The sequence below is a fragment of the Tursiops truncatus genome, chromosome 1 (genome assembly GCF_011762595.2).
Source record: "Tursiops truncatus isolate mTurTru1 chromosome 1, mTurTru1.mat.Y, whole genome shotgun sequence".
Taxonomy (NCBI): domain Eukaryota; kingdom Metazoa; phylum Chordata; class Mammalia; order Artiodactyla; family Delphinidae; genus Tursiops; species Tursiops truncatus.
This window is the reverse complement of record NC_047034.1, coordinates 148,415,092-148,434,311: the sequence shown is the minus strand read 5'-3', so window position 1 is coordinate 148,434,311 and position 19,220 is coordinate 148,415,092. Positions and strand designations below refer to the sequence as shown.

The 19,220-nt window shown below is 59.7% G+C and overlaps 1 protein-coding gene across 9 annotated transcripts in view; it reads left to right on the top strand.

Moving 5' to 3' along the window:
• PTPRF (protein tyrosine phosphatase receptor type F) overlaps window positions 1-19,220 on the top strand; it is an 85,866-nt gene that overhangs the window by 31,353 nt on the left and 35,293 nt on the right. For all 9 annotated transcript variants that reach the window (XM_073790901.1, XM_033867847.2, XM_073790899.1 and 6 more), the window contains 2 exons: window positions 4,559-4,747; window positions 13,296-13,406. In XM_073790901.1, the coding sequence (XP_073647002.1) occupies window positions 4,559-4,747; window positions 13,296-13,406 (300 nt within the window). The remainder of the gene's footprint in view (window positions 1-4,558; window positions 4,748-13,295; window positions 13,407-19,220) is intronic.

Here is a 19,220-nt window from a genome sequence, read left to right as displayed (position 1 = left end):
CTGTGTGTGCCTGCGTGCGCACAGAGCCGCCAGGAAGCTGGGTAAACACGGGTGAGAAGTTCGCGCTGACAGACGGTGCCGCCCGCTCCGGGACCCCGCAAGGCGTCCCCATCTGTCCGCTTCCCTGGCGCAGCCCCCTCCCTCTGGCCCAGACTCCACCTCAGGCATCCCAGGCTGAGCTGGACAAAGAGACCTGTGTGTGCTTTGTAGGGGGCCTCAGCAGCCCCCTCCCCCAGTCATTGCAGCCAGCCTAGGCTGAGCCCCTGTCCACCTTCACCCCAGCCGCATCCATCAGGCCTTAGCTCCAAGCGGCCTCACCTTCCCACTGTCTCCCCGGACCACTGCCCTTACTCAGGCAGCCCCTCCCTCCCGTCCACCAGGAAGCTCTCCCTACCTCTCCTGTTCAAGTGTTTCCTACTCTTGCATCTCCCTCCTCCTTCAGGAAGCCACCAAGATAGCAGGTGAGCTGTGGAGTTGAACTGATCCAGCTCCACTGCTGCTGTGGGGACCTCAGCCAAGCTCTCGCCCCTCTCTGAGCCCTAGGCTCCCAACACCCATCCCCCAGCCCCCCACACCCTGTCACCTTCCTCTGCCCAGTGGGGATAGCAGGGAAGAAGGGGCCAGGGTTCCCACTGCAGTATCTAAAGACCATCGCAATTCATGCACACGTGTGTCCCCACCACAGGTACGCAGATCTGTGCGGGCAGACACTAGGAATGTGTGCGCCCTACATGTGCATGCAGGCAGAATCCACAAACGGCTGTAGAGGCTCCCCAGTACCTCTGAGGTCCCCTAAAGTCCCTATGGGTTTCTCTTTCCTTCGCGGGGACCCTTTTATCAGAGGATTGATAGACCTCGCCCCAGAGGCACAGACACTGCGGAAGTCTGGCACTGAGACTGCGAGGCAGGTGTAGGGACCTCCCGGCGCTGTGCACGCTAAGGGGGCAGCCCCCAGCTACGCGTCGGTTGAGCGTGAAAGAAGCTGGGCTTCCTGGGGTTGGGGAGTGGGGGCCTGAGAAGGGGCGCCGTGACTCCACCCAGGCGGGGGCGGGAGGGGGGGCAGCGGCTCGGACCGCAGATGCGCGCCCCGTGTGGACACGGCATGTGCCGCCTTTCCGCAGCGGCGCGGAGTCTCCGCCGTTGCCATAGTTACCGGCGGCCTGGAAGGGGGAGGGACCCTTCCTCTCCTGGCGCTCCGCAGCCCCTCCGCCCTCGGGACGGGTTTTGAGAGGATTCGGCATGACCCGTATATGCGTGTGTTGGAACGTGGGTGCATTCCCGAGGGTGGCCATGTGTGGGGGACAGTCGTGTTCGTTTTGCAGTAAATAAAAACGCTGCGGCGTGTGTGCAGGTGTCTGCAGCAGAGCTGCGGGCCTGAAGCCCAGCCGGCAGAGGGCGTGGTACGGGGGCAGGATGGTGGCTGGCTCCCCCAGGACTCCCCTGAGCCCTTCCGGAGCCGGCGCCCCTAACCTGACAGGCGTGGAGTCCCACCCCCTGGTCTCGTGCCAGCCCCACCTCGACTTAACTCTGTGACCTTGGGCAGGCTCCTAGGTATCTCTACACCCCCATTTGCTCACGTACCTTACATAGTTTCGGTAAAATCATTTTGTAAAGCATTTTAACGCGGTACCTGGAACTAGCAAATGCTCCATAAACCTAACCTTTATCCCTCATATCTGGACCTCTGCTTTCCCGGTTGTCGATGGGTTTGGAGTGATCATGCAACGTCAGCCTGAGGAATTTGCCCCGGTCCTTAGCCTGAGTGGTTCAGGCTACAGTGGCCCCAAGCTCCTGTGGTTCCTGGGCGGGGGGTGGGGGAGGGGAGGCGGGGGTGAAAAGGATAAATGTCACAGTCTGATGGTGGGTCAGTTTACACCATCCTGCCCAGTGCTCAGTTTGTCCAGAAACACGCGGGCGTCAGTAATGGCTGCTGTCCTTGGCTATATTTGAATGTGCCGGAGGCCCCCGCGGGTGAGCGTAGAAGGAAGAGCCAACAGCAGGTCATTCCCGAGGGGCTGGAGTCCTCCTGTGAGACACGCTTCCCTTCCCCAAGGTGCAGAACTGCAGCCTTCTGACTTGTGCCTGGAAGCCTAGTTGGCACAAGGGACTGGCTTTTGGGTCCCGCTGTTTTATGGACAGCTCTTCACACACGCCGGTTTGTGCCTGAGGGATGATCTGAGCCAAGGACAGAACCACTGAGGGCACGATAATTGAGGGAGGAAAATTAATTGTCCTTAATTTGGCACAAATCCCAAAGACTTTGCCCGTGTTAGGCATTCAGCGTATATTCCCAGGACACAGGGCTGCAGATGTTTGTACTTCTTCCCTTCTCCTTGAGCAGCACCTTGTGGGTAGAGATGAAGGCGAGCTGACTCCTGGGCCCTGACTCTGGCAGGCCCTGCCCCCCCTCCCTCCTCCACTGCTCTGGAGGGCTGAGCAGGTAGGATTGAGGTCTGGGAAGAGCTAGACTGGTGCCCCAGTGGGCTAGGATGGCTCCAGCAGCCCTGAGTGTCCCCTGGCTGTTGGGGAGGGCAGGGAGGGTGGACATGGACGGAGCCCTGCCTGGGCCTTCCTGGAAAAGCAAGTGACGGCAGGACCAAAGGAGGCTGTTCCCCTGCCTGGTGCATCCCAAGTCCTGCTCCATTTCCATCCTCCCTTTCCTTGCCACTGTTAACGTTGTCCTTTTAAAAATCAGAGCTAAAAGTCAGGATGCTGTGGGATCATATTTACAGCCAAGGACACGCTGGGTTCATGTCTGGAACTTATAGGGCTGCAGGTGGGGAAGTATTCTGCCAGTTACCGGGAGAAGCTGGGAGGCGAGACCGTGCTGGGAGTCCTACTGCTCCCCAGCCCGAGACCCCTCACTTCTCCTGACAGGGCCACAGTCCCTTAGGGATGCCCCAGGCAGCTGGAGCCTTGGCAGAGCGCCCCCTTGGATGTGGCAGCAGATAGAGCGATGTCTTGCCCCTGCCTGCTGAGGCTCCTCCAGCTTCCTCTCCCGCCTGCCCACCAGCCAGTCCCCCTGGGTCTCTGGGGGGAGCAGCCCCGCCAACCTCTGCTTTCCTCCCTTCTGAGGATCCCACTTGTCTTTTCCCTGGCACAGGAGCCTGACCTCAGCAAACATCCCCACACGCCCGTCTTGTGCTGGGCCTGCAGGAGGGAGACCGGAGCGGTGCTGGTCTCCCGGTCTCCCCCACCATTGAGCCCCACCCCCCTGCCAGGAGACTGACAAAGAACAGGGTTCCCCTCCCCGCATGGGGTGTGCCTGGCATCCACACTGGCAGAGAGCCTTTGCCAACTTCTCACACTCACTCTGTGGTTTGCTCCTGGAAGGGAGCACCTCTCGCTGGCCCAGGATGGGAGAGGGGGCCCCAGGCCCAAGTCTTGGTACCCATCTGCCCCCAGTGGCCCAGTCCTTGCTAGTTATGATAATAACGTCAACCAATAGCCATTGGGTTGGGATCCTTTGTCAGGCACTCTTCAGCACCTTATGTGTAGCATTGCATGTAGTCTTCACAACGGCTCTCCAAGGAGGGCACTCGAACCCTGTTTATAGGTAAAAATGGATAAAGGGAGAGGATTAGTAACACTCCCAGGTCACAGAGCTGGCGAGTGATGGAGGTGGGAGCTCCACGTGGTCTGTACTCATGCAGAGCCTCTGCTGCCAGCCCAGTGTGTGATCCCAGGGGTGCAGAGTGGGCAGCCTTGCCCCATCCCTGGCCCCTCAGGGCTGATGCACGAGTCCACGTGTAGTGAGAGTGGGGGTGTGCTGCTGTGGTCCATGCCCGTTGCTCTCATGGAAGTGAGCCCTCACCCCCTGGCAAGCCGGGAGAAGGCAGCCGTGGAGTTTTGCCCTCCTCATCGATTTTTGGTATCCTCACAGGGCGTTTTTATCTCTTTAGCCTCCACGTGCTCAGACATGGTCCCCAGGCCTGACCATGGCTTCCAGGGTCAGGACTGAGTGAGGGAGGAGGGTCAGGGTCGGGACCGGGGGTCGGAGGTGGGTCATTGGTAGGGCAGAGGGCGCCCAGAGTCGGGGCCAGAACCCAGGCTATGATGTGGGGCTCTGCCACGTGGTGGGGCAGAAGGCTGGATACAGGCAGTAGAGGGGACACTGCACGTGCAGGAGAGGGAGTGGGGGCTGAACAGCATGGGGCACCTTTGGGTTGAGCTGTGGCTGTTGATGCCACTGTGTGAGCCCTGGGCCCCCTACAGCCCAGCATCCGTGGAGCACTTTCTGCTGTGGCCAGTAGAGCCTCAATCCTCATTTTCCCAGGCCCTGGAGAGATAAGTGCTCATGTCTGCAGTCCGAAGCATTGCTTCTCAGACCCGGAGACTTCCTGACAGGGCAGGGTGGGCCCCACGGCAGCTCCCTGGCCCTGTGAAGGGCAGGGCTGGGCAGTGGGGCTCGGGACTCTGGTTCCTCATGTCAGGGCAGGCTTCATGCTTAGAAGTCAGGGCAGAGATAAGTCGATCCCAGCCACCCTGGGAGTCTTGGGGTGGTCCTCGTGGGCAGGCAGTGCCAGCCCTAACGTGCACATCTGCTCTTCATCTGCAGAGGAACAGCTGCCCCCCGGCTTCCCCTCCATTGACATGGGGCCTCAGCTGAAGGTGGTGGAGAAGGCCCGCACGGCCACCATGCTGTGCGCAGCAGGTGGGAATCCAGACCCTGAGATCTCTTGGTTCAAGGACTTCCTCCCTGTGGACCCCGCCACGAGCAACGGCCGCATCAAGCAGCTGCGTTCAGGTGAGCAGAGGGCGAGGGTCAAGGGGCCGGAACCCAGCGCAGCCTTCCTTCTTGGGCCTGGGTGCCTGGGAGCCGCAGGAGGCCTCAGCCTGGGGCTGAGCAGAGGGCGCCCAGTGGACGGGCCAGATCCTGCTATAGGCCCACCTGGCCCACCCAGGAAGAAAGCCTGGCAGCGAGGGCTGGTCAGCTGTGTTTCTTTCACCTTCCCGGGATTGTCAGACTCCAGACGTCAGTCCAGGTCTGCTCCATGAGGCACGAGTGTTGTTCCCAGCCTGGCGTTGGGCTCTGCGAAGGTGCTCCGTGGGCGCTCATCCTTCACCTTCCCTGGAGCCTGGCCTGAGGGGGGCCTGGGTGATGCTTCTCTTTGCTACTTCAGACGGCACGGAAAGAGGCCAAAGATGCCTGGTTCATCAGGCTTCAAAAGGCTGGACCTCAGAGGCTTGGAGCCAGGGGGATGGGCTGCCATCCCTCGGCCACCAGGGCCACCTGTCTCCTCTGGATGTCTCAGTCGAGCCAGCTTGGAGCCCCGCGAGCAAGGATGCCGCCTTGACCGGGCAGGAGGTGTCGCCCCGTCGATCGATCTGCCTGCGAGGCTCCCGCCAGGATAATTGCTTCAGTTTTTGTGGGAACAGAGCAGGCGGGAGAGGAGCCTTGGAATCCGCTTAGCTGCAATTCTGCATCTGCTGCCAGCATGGGCTGCACTGATAGACCTTGGTCCAGGAGCCCTCCTGCTGGCTGTGGGATGGCGGGCTCAAGCAGGATGGCTCGGGCAGCACCAGCCAGAGCCCCCGCTGCCCATCACCTATGGTGTCGACACCGCAAAGGAGGACATGGCTGTGCCCCTTTCAGGGCCCTGCAGGCTGCAGAGGTGCCCCGCCACTCCCTGGGCTGCCAGCCCCTCCTCACCAACTTCTGCCAGGTGGGCACCCCTGTGGTGCCCCGGGGAGGAGTGAGGGATAAGCCACCCAGCAGGGGCAGGATTCTGGCCCCAGCCACGGCCACCTGAGACAGCCTGTGAAGTGTTAGCTCATTTAATTTAATTTTAAACTCAACAAGATGGAGGCAGCTGTAGCGCAGTTAATTAAAACAGCTATAATCAAGGCAGGAAACGGTCCACCAGCGTTTGCGGCCACTGCCCAGCGCGGCACAGTGACCGCCATGGTTCAGCTCCTCTGCGTTTCCCCGCAGCCCCCAGGCAGGCTCCCCAAACAGCCAGATGGTCCTCCCCGCAGGCCTGGCCTCTGCCCGGAACGGCGCTGCCTGTGGCAGCAGTTCTGGGAAGGCACGCTGTCTCGCCTGTTCATTCGTTAAGTATTCATGTAGTACTTGCTGTGTGCCGGGCCCAGTGGCACCCATTCGCGGCCCTGTGAGTCAGCTCCCGCCCAGGACTCCACTGGTTGCTGCTCGCCGGCCTCCTCAGCCTCTCAGCAGCCGCCAGCACCCTCCCTCCCTCTTAGCCACTCTCTCCTCTGTCTCCCTGGCTTTCCTCTTCCTTCTCCGAGTGCCCCTTCTCTGTCTGTCCAGCAGCCCCTCCTGCTCGTTCCCCAAGCCGGGGAGCCTGTGAACCCTGCTCTTGTCCCATAGACACAGCCGTTCCCCCGCCAGCTCGCCCACCCTTATAGCTTCAGGTACCATTTACCTCCACTCCTGAGATTCCCAGTTCTGTCTAACCCAGACTCTTGCTGGAGTTCCAAACTAAAACACCCATCTGCCTTCTGGGCGTCACCCTGACTGTGAAGCGTGGTAACTTCCTTGCCAAACAGCGGTCACCTTCTCCCCCTGACCCTCTCTCTGTTGAGTGGCAGCCCCTCTAACCGGAAACCTAGGACACGCTGCAACTCCTACTCCATGTAAGGAACCACCAAACCCTCTTGATTTGTCACCCACATGGTTCTCAGTTGGTCCCCTTTTCTCCTTCTGCTGCCTTGGCCGTATCCCAGGTCACCAAACACTGCTCTCCCTGCCTCCAGACTCCCCTTGAATCCATCCTGCAGCACTGGCGGAGTTTTCTGCCTGCACCCTCTGTGCTCTGACAAGCCCAGTGGCGTCTTATTGCCTCCATGGTCAGGTGCACACTCCTGAACAAGGCACACAGAGCCCTTCTCGCCCTTCCCCAGCTCCCATCTCCGTTTCATCTCATCCCCAGCTGTCATCTTCCCCAGCTCATCTCATCAGGTCCCGGCTGCACTCACTAGCTCTTTGGCCTCGCTTAGGTTATTTAACTTTGAGCTTCAGTTTTCTCCTCTTTAAAAAAGAGTTACAGTGAGGCTTAAGTGAGACGAAGGCAGTGAGAGCTGTAGTCGACTGGCGTGTGATGAGGGTTCCGTGAATGGGGCTCTTTGTAGCTCCGGCCACTCCCCGACTTGCACTGAGCCCCCGACCACATCCTCGCCCTCTGCTCACGTTCACTGGAACGTGAAGCTCCCCTTCTCTGCCTGAGACCTGCTCCTTCAGGACTCACCCTGCTTTGTGTTGTTACCGTCTGGCTCCAGCTCTGCTCACTTCGGTTGGGCACTCTGCAGGGAGGGCCTGGGATTGGCTCCCGTCTGTGAGGGCCCCGCAAGTGGCCAGCACAAGCCCCGCCATAGGACAGGCATCTCTGAGCCCTTAGGATGCATGATTTCCTGAACGTGACCTTTGGGCCCTGTCCTTTCAGACTAACATTCATTCCCCCTGCTTTCTTGTTTGACCTTCCCTGCCTCCTGGAAGCTGTAACCTAAGGGTAGTGGGCCCAGCGTCCAACTCCTGGGATGGCACCTGAGGGGCCTCAGTCATCCCACCTCCGCAGTAACTGACAGGACTGTCTCCAGCACTGCCTGACCCCGGGCCCTGACCCTTGACCCAGTAGCTGCTGCCCCTGTCCTGTACCGTTGAGAAGTGTGCTGGGGCTGTGCCACGCACACCTGACATGCCTGCTGGAGTGGAATCGGGGCCCTGAGCGCTCGGCTCTTACAGGGGCCTCACGGTTAACGCATCACCAACAGTTTACAAAGTGCTTTCCTGCCTTTGGTTGCATCTGATTCTCCTGCAACCCTGAGAAGTAGGACAGTTTGTGATTATCATGCCTCCTTTACAGCTGAGTTAGGGAGTCACCCACCCCGGGTCACGTGGAGATCCGAGGCCAGGGAGCTCCCCCGGGACGGCATCCAGGGGGCTTCTGTCACATCTAACTAACCTGGAGCCTGGGGAGCAGCTGGACCCTGCTAGGGCCCCAGAGCGCTGGAGTCTCGTCCTCTCCGGACCTCAGGCCCGCCCTGAACAGTACCCAGAACCCCTCAGGCATCTGCGGGCCGAGGCCCAGCACGTGTCACCAGGGCGTGAAGAGCTGGAGAGGAGGGCAGCTGGCGGCGTGCGCGGCCCAGGCACGGATTCTGCTCGACAGGCGCCTTCTTCTCCGAAGTGATGTCACCTGCCGCCACAGCCTGAGCCTCTTGGAGGATTTTCACTTGAGGCCTGGTGTGGGCCCTGGAGGAATGGGCACAAGCTCAGGGAGAGTGGAAGTCAGGAGCGGGCAGCATCCCTGGAGCAGCGAGGGGGCTGACCTCCAGGTGGGGCTCCAAGCCACTGCTCTTGGCCCCGCACTCTGCCAAGCCTGGACGGGCCCCTGCGGGACACCGCCTGTGCTCCGCTCCTCCCGGCGCCTGCGTGTGCACGCCGCCATCCCCGTTACCCTGTCCACTGCTCACCCTGACACCTGAGCCGGGATGCCGGCATCGGGCGCGGGAAGAGGCCCGCTGTCCCAGCGGATGGGACTCTGCAGTGGGCTGAGGGCTGCAGCCCCTCCTCTGTCCCACCATCAGCCGGTTTGCCAGGAGGGCCGCTCTCAGTGATGGTCCCTCTTGTCTGAACACACTGGCACCCCTCAGGGGCAATGTGAAATCTGGGGGACCCTCCAGTCTCCCACACCTATCTCGGGAAATCGAAAAGGCAGATTCTTTCCGTTTGGTGGGGAAACGACTTTTCGGAGAGGCCCAGAGACGTGTCACACAACAGGCTGGGTTTCGGAAGAGCTGAGGCCGGAAGCTAGGGTGTCCCAGTCCTGGAGCATCCACGCTGCCGCCCCTCCCTCTCCCAGTTCCCCTCCCCATCCCAGGTCAGGCCTGGACTGTAGGAGTCGATCAGCCGTGTGGACCTTTTGGTCTCGGGACCCCTGATTGTAAATATCAGAGGACCTCCAGGAGCTTTGGTTTGTGTGGGTTTTATCAGTATTTGCCCTATTAGGTGTTAAGACTGAGAAGATTTTAAATTAAAATTTATTAATCCACTTTAAAATAATTAAAAATCCCATTACATGTTAACGTAAACAATATTTTTTAATGGAAAATAATCATATTTCGTGAAACAAAAGCATTTAGTGAGAAGAGTGCCCCTGTTTTACACTTTCACAAACCTCTTTAATTTGGGGTTTAATAGAAGACAGCTGGATTCTCATACCTGCTTCTGCCTTTGGTCTATTGTGCTGTCACATGTCCTGAAGCCTCTGGGAAACTCCACTGTACGTTCATGAGAGAACAAGGGTGGAAAAGGCAAAAAGCTTCTCAGTACTATGAAAATGGCTTTGACCTTGCGGACCCCCCCGAAGGGGCCTCTGGGGACCCTGAAGATCCGTGGACCGCGCTTGGAGGATCACGGTGATGATGGTTCTTCCTGGACAGCCTCTGCGTGCCTTGCACACAGCCCAGGTCCCAGCAGCTTGGCCTTGTGGGACCTTGCCTTGGCCTTGTCTCCAGCCTCTGTCCGGTGGGAAGGCTGTGAGCCAGACCTGGTTAGTTCCTGCCACCTCATAAGCTGTGTGACCTCTGGCTTTGGGCACTTAACGTTCCTCAGCCTCTGTTTCCTCATTCTTGCTGAGGTGGATAATCCCTCCTAAGTGGGTGTCTTCAGGTTCAATGAGATAGTAACCAGTGTTTGTCTCCCTGCACACTTCCCTCCCCAGAAGTGGGCAGAGAAGGGCAGGGTGGACGGGGCTGACCTGGGCCTGCCCACAGGCCCCTCACTCCTCCGGATGGGGCAGTGGTAGAAGAGGGGGTCCCTGTTGGGAAGGGAGCGTGTCCAGACCTCATGATTGCCCCACAATAGGCATTTGCAGGGTGAGCAGCCTAGAGGCTGCTGATTCCCAGGGTTACAAGGCAATGAACAGGCAAGGGGCGGGGGCAGGGAATGGCCCCTGGCTCTCACCAATCAGGTGGGAGGACTGTGCCGGCAGTCGGGTTTTAGCAAGGTCTTTAGCAAGGTCGGGTGGCTTTACAGGGGTCTGCCACCAGGTGGTGAGTAGGGGGCTGGTGTGTGTGTTTGTGGAGGGCTGGTCTGGTGATAGCCTGAGGTGAACTCTCCCTTTAGCCCTTTCTTTGGTCTGCTTAAATGCCCTGCTTTGGGTAAGTGCTCTGTTTGGAAATCCTACTCACCTGTGGAATCTGGAGAGCCCTGCAGGGTGGGGTTATCGCCTCTTCTCTTCACCTTGCCCTTCCACTGAGCTCAGCCGGTGGAGTCTGCAAGAGCCCTGACTCACCACCCTGATTCCTGGCACCCCCAGCCCTGCTGGCCCAGCCTCAGCCTCCCCCTCCCCAGAGCCGTGCCAGCGACCTGGGGAACACAGCTTTGCCTACACGCAGCCTGGTGCTTGCTCACACCTAAGCCACGCCTCAACTTCTCTGTATATTTAAGGCCCTCTCTCATGTTTTATTTTATCTGATTTGGCTTTCCTTCCTTTTGTACTAATGCTTCTCTCTGATCTTATTTGCATTCAAATTACCTCGCCAGGTGGTTCACCAATCAGAGGTAAGAATGCTGTCCGTGCATCTCGCCACACCACGCCTCGCCGCCACCGCCGTCACCACCACTCCATCCCGTCCAGTCCCGTCCGTCACCTCCCGCATCCCCATCCCGACCTCTCCAGCCTCCTCATCTCCAGCTCCAGCCCCTTCAGCACCACCGGCCACCACACACATCCACTCTCAGCCATCCCCTCCTGTGACTCATCCATTGCAAGTCTGGATTGTGGAGATACTCGGCTCATCCCTGTTGTGGGGCTGGAAGCCCAACTGCCCAGGCCTTCTAGGCCAGCCGCACAGAAGGGGCTCTGTTGACTCCTGCAGGGAAGCCAGGCCCTGGTCCTCAAGGCTGGCCAGAGACAGAAAGTCTTCCCATGAGGTGGGGGAGCATGACCGAGCCTTGCCTTCCCTCTTGAGAACCTTCTTTGTCTTGGGCCCTCAATTATCACTAACTTCCCCGTTAGCATCCCAGCCCTGTAGTAGAATGAGGATCCACCTGTAAATCCTCCAGCCCAGCAAACGCTAGGAGGGACGCACAGTTAAGACTTTACTGTAGAGGCTGGGATGACACCAGAAATAAACAGGATCCTAGGTAGCCTGATCCCCTGACCTATCGGCCCCAGCTGCTTTCCTGCAGCAGGACCCTACGTTCTGCGGTTCCAAGCCCGGACTGTACTCAAAGGTCCGGTTCGAGTTTGACTCACCTCAATTCCTTTAAAAACTCAATTTCTCTCTCAGAAGTCTGTTTCCTCTTAAGTCAGGGCCAGGGCCCCACCTCCCTCATGGGGTCGTGAGGATTAGAGGAGAGGAAGAGGATTTGGGCAGTGTCTGGCCCAGAGCAGGCACCCTGTAAAATGATGGCTTCCATGGTGCTTTTATTCAGTGTTCTTGGGCACATCTAGACCCTCAGAGTTTAGGGCCAGGCTGCTCTTGGAACAGAAGATGTGGCTGGGTGGAGCAGCTGCTCCCCTGTGGTGCATCGTGTCCATCACCCGCTGAGGACAGGACTCAGCCTCCGGATCCCCCCGCCCATCCTCTCAGCCTGTGCTGGCTCGTCAGTGCCCCCACTGCTGGGTCTTGGTCTTGGTTCCAGATTTGGGGGTTTCTGTGTGCAGTAGGCTCAGGGTCTGTGTTAGGTCCCTTGACCAGTCCTGGCTCTCAGTGCAGGGGAGCCTCCTCCCCCAGCAGGGATCCCACCCAGGTACCACTCCCTGCTCCCGCCTGTGGCACCAGCCAGGACTCCCGCTACCCCCAGCTGAGCTGACCTTGATATAGCCCCCCTCCCTCTGGCCAGGGCCCTGAGCCCCACCTGCTTGAATGAACATTTTCTGTGACAGCGTCCATCCATCCCATAAACATGGCCTGTTGAGTGCCCATCGGGGCTGTTCTCGCAGGAGATGGGTATTTGGCACAGGCCCTGGGCCCTCACACTCCCTGATGCTGGTGGGGAGGGTTGCCCAGGACCACAGAGCAGGCCAGTCCATTTTCCCTTAGTATCAGGGCCCAGCCTGGGCACCCCTCTCCCCACCTCCAGCTCCTAGCCCCTTGGATGTTCACGCCCCTCCTGCTGCCCCAGGTCTGGGTGGTGGAAGAGGGGTGTCGGGTGGTGAAGGGGCTGTAGCTCAGACGCAGTGGCCGTCCCCCTGGGGCCTGAGCCGTGAGAGCGTGGCCTGGAACTCTTCTAGTGGCTCCGGTGGGGTCAGGCAGTTCTGTGTGTGTCCTGTGTGGGCGTGACTGTCAGCTGGCCTGGGCTCTGGGAGGGGTAGGTCTGTGCAGGCAGTGGTTTTTGTCAGGCTGTGTCCTGTGGGGTTGTGAACTGTCCATTGGACCATCCTGTGTGGGTGTGATTGTCCGTCGGCTTGTTCCAGGGAGCGGGCGTTGCTGGTCCCTCGGGATGTTCCCTGTCACAGACGGTTTGCCCGGTGTGCTCTCACCAGCAGAGTTCTCAGGCGTTTACTGCCAGGGCTGGAGGTGGCCATGTCGGCCAGTTTCACCCCCTTCTCCCACCCCACCTTCACCTCGGCCTCCCTGGCCTGGACCTGCCAGGACTGGCCCCAGCCCTTTCCTCCACCCTCTGTGAGCGTCCTTTTCAGCGGCACCCCCAGTCCCGGCTCCTGTCTGTCCATCTGTGGCCAAAGCAGCCCTTCAGGGCGCTGTTCCGAGCGCGAGCTGCATCCTCCATTAGCCTCCTGAATTATGCAGGAGCCGTGGTGGGTCGAAGCACTTTAGCAGGACCAGGCTGAGGAGAGGAGCCGGAATGGGTGGGGCTGGTGGGGGGGAGGGGGTGTGCTGGGAGCAAAGGCTGCTGGGCACCGGGCCCCCAGGACCACCCCTTCTTTCCTGTGGGTTCTGGTGGGTGGCAGAGCCTCAGGTCTTGCGGAGGGCATTGCACGCTCAGAGGTCCCAGGCCAGCCGGTCTACAGGCTGTCCCACCCACACCTGGCTCCAGTGCTCTGATGGGGATGCTCATTGGCAAACAGGCTCCAGTACCAGCCAGAGGATGGCAGACACTCAGTGGAGATGGGGGATGGGGTGGAGCCCCCGGGCGAGCCAGCAGGCCCAACTGGACTGCGCGTGGGGCGGGATTGTGCTCCAGAGCACGACCCTCCGTTCCAGCCAGGAGGCCTCCAGGCTTGTCAGGGAGAGCTTCCCGGAGGCAGCACTAGTGCCGGGGTGTGGCCCTGATGTCTGCAACGTCTGGTCAACACAAGCCTCAGATGCTGTCGAGACCCCCTCCTCGGGTCGCAGGCTTGACCGTTGTCTTTGTGTCCCCACAGGTGCCTTGCAGATTGAGAGCAGCGAGGAGTCGGACCAAGGCAAGTACGAGTGTGTGGCGACCAACTCCGCAGGCACACGCTACTCGGCCCCCGCCAACCTGTATGTGCGAGGTAAGGACTTAGGCGGTGCCCAGCCCTGATTCTACGGAGCTGAGCTGCCCTCGCCGGGCTTGCTGCCCCGAGCCTTGGTGTGGACTTAGCGGGCTGCCGTGGGCCCAGTCTCTCCTCCTTTCCGCCTCTTTCTGCAGCAGCCGTAGCAGCAGCAGCTCCCACTGGGCAAGCTTCTAACATCTGCCCCGACTTTGCCTTCCTCCCGCAGGCCCTTTGGGAAACAGACACTCTTGGGAGCATTTGTATCTCTTGTAGGTCCTGCCTCATGGGACCAGAGCCCCGTGGGAGTCTAGAGCCTTCCGAGCAGACATGCGCGCGCATGTGTGTGTGTGTGTGTGTGTGTGTGTGTGTGTGTGTGAGAGAGAGAGAGAGAGAGAGAGAGCGAGAGCAGGCACACGTGTGTGTGTGAATGTGTACACACCTGCCTGGTCTTCCTTGAGTGTGTCCTGCCCAGCCCAGCAGGGTGGGCTCCGGGCCAGGTGCACCTGCCTTCTGACCAGGTTTGCCTGGGGCCTTCCTGGAGGAGGAGCCAGCTGTGCTTTGTCATCAGCCAGGACCCTGTGTAGGGGGTCAGGCCACGGCAGCTTTGAGCCCCTACAGGTGAGCACCTGGTGTGTTTTAGGTGTTCCTTGCTGGGACTTCGTGGATCCCACACTTGCACAAGTCCGGGTACCCAGCAGACAGGGTCTGGGGACTGTTTTGGCCTGTCCAGTCTGTTATGCTCACAGCCCCAGGGGAACCAAAGCTGGCCACCTACCCCTTCCTGAGAACACTGGGTTTTGTGTGCATGGTGTCCAGGAGGGGCCCTAGGCACCCCTCCTACCCCTGCCATCCCCCCGCCACTTAACCCTCCCGCACAGATGGGCATCATTAAAAGTGAAACCGTCTCCACTCCAGGGATTTGTAAAGGAAAGTGGATGCAGTTTCCTCGCAGCGATGATTTCATCATGCTAAGTGCATACTGCAGCTTCGCAAAGGGTGTCGTCTGCCTGTCCGCCCAGGGCCAAGCGTGGGGCAGGGCAATGGCAGTGGCCTGTCCCACTCACATGGTCAGATAGAGCAGAGAGAATTAAGCCATCAACCCATGTGCTTATTGAGGGGCTGTGATGTGTCAGGGCACAAGATCCCGAGAGGCCACAGGTGAAGGGCAAATTGTGCTTCAGAGACTGGTTGATGCCTCATCGGAATTAGGGGCATGGGACGGGAGGTCCCCACTGGTCCCCTTCTCAGCTGTTCTGCTCTTCGAGGCTCCCCTGAGCTGACCCAGGGCCTGTCTTAAGGAGCAGCATCAGGGCATGGAGGCCAGGAGCGTGCAAGCCACCCAAATGGCCAAGCTGAGTGTTGCAGAGTGCACAGCCTTCCCCCGCCCTGCTTCAGGCAGAGCTTCTGACCAGCGCACAGGGGCCTGACGCGTCCCCTCTGAGAGGAGCAGCTGGATCAACCCTCCTCAAAGACCTGCCTCCTCGCACCCGGACCACTCCCCCTGCTGTGTGGGCCTGACCAAGCACTTCTTCCAAAAGACCATAACCTCGAGAATGTGGAGGTTCCGGGCCTCGGCAACAAAGTCCTTCACTGCGTGTGGCTGCACCAGGGAGAGGAGGGGCGCGGCAGAGCCGCTGTGTATGCCAAGCGAGCTTGGGTGCGGTCATAGGGGCACGTTTCCTGGGGCAGAGCTGCAGAGGCCGTCCTGAGGCAGGAGAAGGCCCAGACCCAAGGTGGATGGCCTGGGCATCGTCGTCTTGGCTGGGCAGAGTTCTCCAAAGTCACCATCACACCAGCCTTAGCCCTGAGGCAGGACAGTGGGTCTCTTTGGATGAGCTGAGCTCGGCTGCTGCTGTAGCTTTTAGGCACCGACCAGGAGGCTCTTACCTGCAGCCCCTCTTACCCTTCTCCGTGGGGACCCCACTGTCTACCCGTGGTGAGCTCAGGCAGGACTCTGGCCCATCCCCCCTTCCACCAGGTCTTCCTGAACTGCCTTCCTGGGCCCATTTCCACAGGCCTTTTGGGCAGGGAATGTAGGGGTTCCTTTAGTTCTAGCCCCACTTGCTAGGGATTCTGAAATAGGGTGTCCCAACCCCACTTGCCTTGTCTCTCCCTCTCTCTGACACATGCACACACACACATTCCTGTGGGCCCTGGTGTCTAAGGGCCTGTTCTAAGTCTGTCCCTAGGACCTGCCTCATAACCAGGCCCCAGCTGAATCTGTGCCTGCCCTGCTTTGCAGAGAGCAGTTTGCCCTGTAGCCCCAGGACAGGCCTTACTCTGGACTTGTAGACACCTAGAAAGCCCTGCTCCTAGGACCCTGGCCTCTGGGGTCCACCCCCTCCTCATCACGACCCTGGTAAAGCCCCTGCTTTCTGCCCCCAGCAGTGCTGAGGGCCCATCAACCCCAGCTCCCCTCGCACAGCCTCTGCTGTGCTGGCCACGAATTCTGTACCCTGAACCCTGCTTGTGGGTGGTCCATGCATGGAGAAGCCCCCAGTGCTGGCCTGCCCACCGGCCTGTGCCCCACTGCTTCCCAGCCAAGCGGCAGCCACGGGGAGGCCCCCACTGGGCTCCAGCCATCAGGAACCTCAGCATCCGGTTCAGTGTGGATTCCAGCTCCATTGCCATTTGGGGCCCAGCAACCCTTAGCTGGGTGGGGCTGTCCTGGGCATTGTGGGATGTTTACTGACCCACTAGGTGCCCGTAGCACCCCCTTGTCACAATTCAGTGTCTCCAGAGCTTGCCCAGTGTCGCTTGGGGGAATCCTCCTCCCCCCGTTAAGAAACACTGCTCTGGATGGACAGCCTCGCGCTGGCTGTCGTCTCCATCTGTCTCTGACTGTCGTGCCCACAGGGCCTGAGGCCGTGTCTCCTCCTCGGATTTGTCTTCAGTGTCCACCTCACGTCCCCCTGTCCCCCAGACTTGGGGTTCCCATTGTCTCTCTGAGAACTGCAGTTGCTGCATTTCATGGGACCGTGCATGTAATGCTCTTGGCCCAGGGCCGGGCACACAGTCCGGAGCTGCTCCCGCTGTGGGGATAGCAGTGTTGGGCCTTCATCACCCAGTTTTGTCTGACTTTGCTCACAGTTGCCCGCAGCTCCACCCACAGTCTAGCAGGCCCAGGCCTGCTGGGTGGACCAACCTCTCTCCGTCCGACTCCCTCCCCCAGTGACTCACTCTCTCCTTCCATCCACAGCGTCTCTCTCCTCCAGCTCTTAGGACACACAGCTGCCAGGCACCCGGGAGGAGCCACGCCTCCCACAGAGCCTGGCCTACCTGCCCCCACCCTTCCCCCTTCTCTGCAGGGACCTGGCCGCTGGGCCACAGCTGTCTCTAAGCAGGGCGATGGCTCCACGGCCTTTCTCCCTACAGGCTCCCAGACCAGCTGTTCACGCTCTGGTGCCACACAGCGTGGGGCTGCCTCAAGGTGGCGGGGTTCTAGTGGCCCATGCGCCTTGGTGGGTTTGTGGGCTGGGTGGGCCCTGACCCCAGAACCCAGCTCACTGGGTCTGTCCGAGCCTTGAGGTGCGCGTGAGGCATGGGGGCCTGCCTGTGCCCCACTCCCGCCCCTCCCTGTTCCACCCTTGGCACCCAGTGCCTGCCAGCGGGACGCAGCCCTGTCCGCCGTGTCCTCCATGAGTCCTGAGTCTTTTGTGAGCGGCGTGGTCCGCGCGCACCTGCGGGCACATGCGTGTGCGTGGGGCACGAGAGTCTTGTCTCGTTTCCGTGCTGTGTGGGCAGATGAAGGTTGGCCTGTTTTTACTCTCTGTGTTTCTCCTTGTCTTTTTTTATTTCCTCCTCATCCTCATCGCACTCTACCATCAACCCAAACTCTCATCTCTCAGATCAGCGAGAAGGTTGGTCCTTTTCACTTCTTATCCATCTACAGTTCGCCCATCGACGGGATGCTCCCGTCCGTAGGGAACGGCGGGCTCGGTCAGCTCCTCAGGCCCCAGTCAGGCCTGCCCGCCCATTGGGCTCTGCGCTCCACTGTTTGGGCGGCAGGCGGGCAGGACCAGTGGTGGGTGGGCAGGCCCCCCTGCCCCGCATGTTTCTGCTGCTTGGGTCCCTGACACCCCATGTGTCTGCATGTCCCCTTAGCTGGGCTCCCCTGCTGGGGAGGTCAGGTGGGCATGGTGCATGGCACGAGACTGGTCCCTGCCTTTGTGCCCAGGCCAGGCCAGCTCTCTGCTCCAGGTGGAGCTCAGGAGTGGTTGTGGGAGCAGTAAGAGCTGTAGGGCTTTACGCATACCTGTGGGGCCTTCCACAGTCCCCCTCACCTAAAATCCACGTTTGTCCAAGCTCAGTCGAAACCGCTGGGAAGATGAAGGGCAAAGGCTAATGGAGAATGAGCTCACCCCTCGAGATCCTGCAGCACAGGGCGAAAGTCCTACAGAGTCTGCGCCGTCCTTGAGCCCCTCTACCAGGCTGGATGGGCAAAAGCCCTGCTCTGCCTACTGAGTTTAGGGTCTGAGGCGCTGGGTGGGGGGCGCCATCGTGGCTCACTGAGGAAGTCCCCCAGGGACTTGTCTTTTCCGTCTCCGATCAGATCCAAATGAGGGTCTTCCCACCTGCCCCGGGCCCTTCTCTCTGCCCAAGCCCCCCAGACAGCTGGTACTTCCTCAGTCCCATGCTGGGTGCTGGGCATTCAGAGCAGGAGCTCACACCTGATTGAACGGTCAACTTCCATTTAGGGAGGCCCACGTGGGGGCCTGCAAGAGGCCCTGGCCCAGCCGCAGTTTGGGGAGCGCTTCTTAGAGACTCCAGCAGCCCATTCCAGAGCAGTCTCACACCCCCAGGGCCAGGCCCCTACCTCCTCCAGTCCTGGGACCAGCAATAAGGGCGAGCGGTCCTGTGTCACATGGTCTGAGTGGTCAGAGGAGGTCCTCCTGTCTCCTGGGCTTTGGGCTAAGCCCCAGGGAGCAGACCCGGGCCACCTGGTCCCCTGTTGCATTCTCTCTGCGGCTTGAGTTTCCTCCGCGAGGGAGAGGGAGCCAGTCGGGAGGAGGGCTGTGGCCTCGGCTCAGATATCAGCCCCGAGCATCCATCCATATGCACTCCTGAGCTCTGGGGCATTTCAGTTACACCATTTCGCTGACCGGGCAGATCTGCCGGGTCGGTTCAGAGAACAGTCATCAGCAGAGAGAGCCCAGCCTGCAGCCGCCTACCCCTGCACCCCTTCCCCCACCCTCCTAGTCCCTTGTCCCTTCTTCTCTCCGTCTGTGGTCCCACCAAAAATAAGCATGTACACAAATCTTTAATGGCAAGGCATAAATGAGTTTCTAAATATTCCAGGGGGATTTGCCCGGCTGGTAATTTGTTTGGCGCTGATAATTCCGTCTTAACATTTTTCCAGCTTTACTTAAAACTGTGTGCCGGCATTTAATTACTGCTCTGCGGCAGCCACGAGGTTATTTATTAAAGAGTTATTTTATCTTGATACAGTGGATCCTGCCCCTTATCCCCTCCTGAACGCTGTGTTATTTTCATCAGAGAGATTTCCGTGAGTAAATGCAGATTGCGGGGCTGCCTGCCCCCGCGGCTAGGCTGTCACCCCACTGAATGCTGATGCCTCCAGGTGCCACTCCGCCCTGTCGTAGCGGGTTGTCAGCTCCAATTATTAGACTTAAAAGTTACAGCTGGAATATCATCCAGCAATGGCAAGGCCCTGTTTGGGAAATTGTCTATAAAATGTCAGCTCTGAGGATGCACAGGGAACGGTGATAGACCGGCATTGTTGGAGCTCAAGATTAGACCCTAAGTGCGTTTTTCCCCGGCTCTGGTTTTTCCTTCCCTGCTGTTGCTTCTGTCAATAGACTGAGTCCCTGG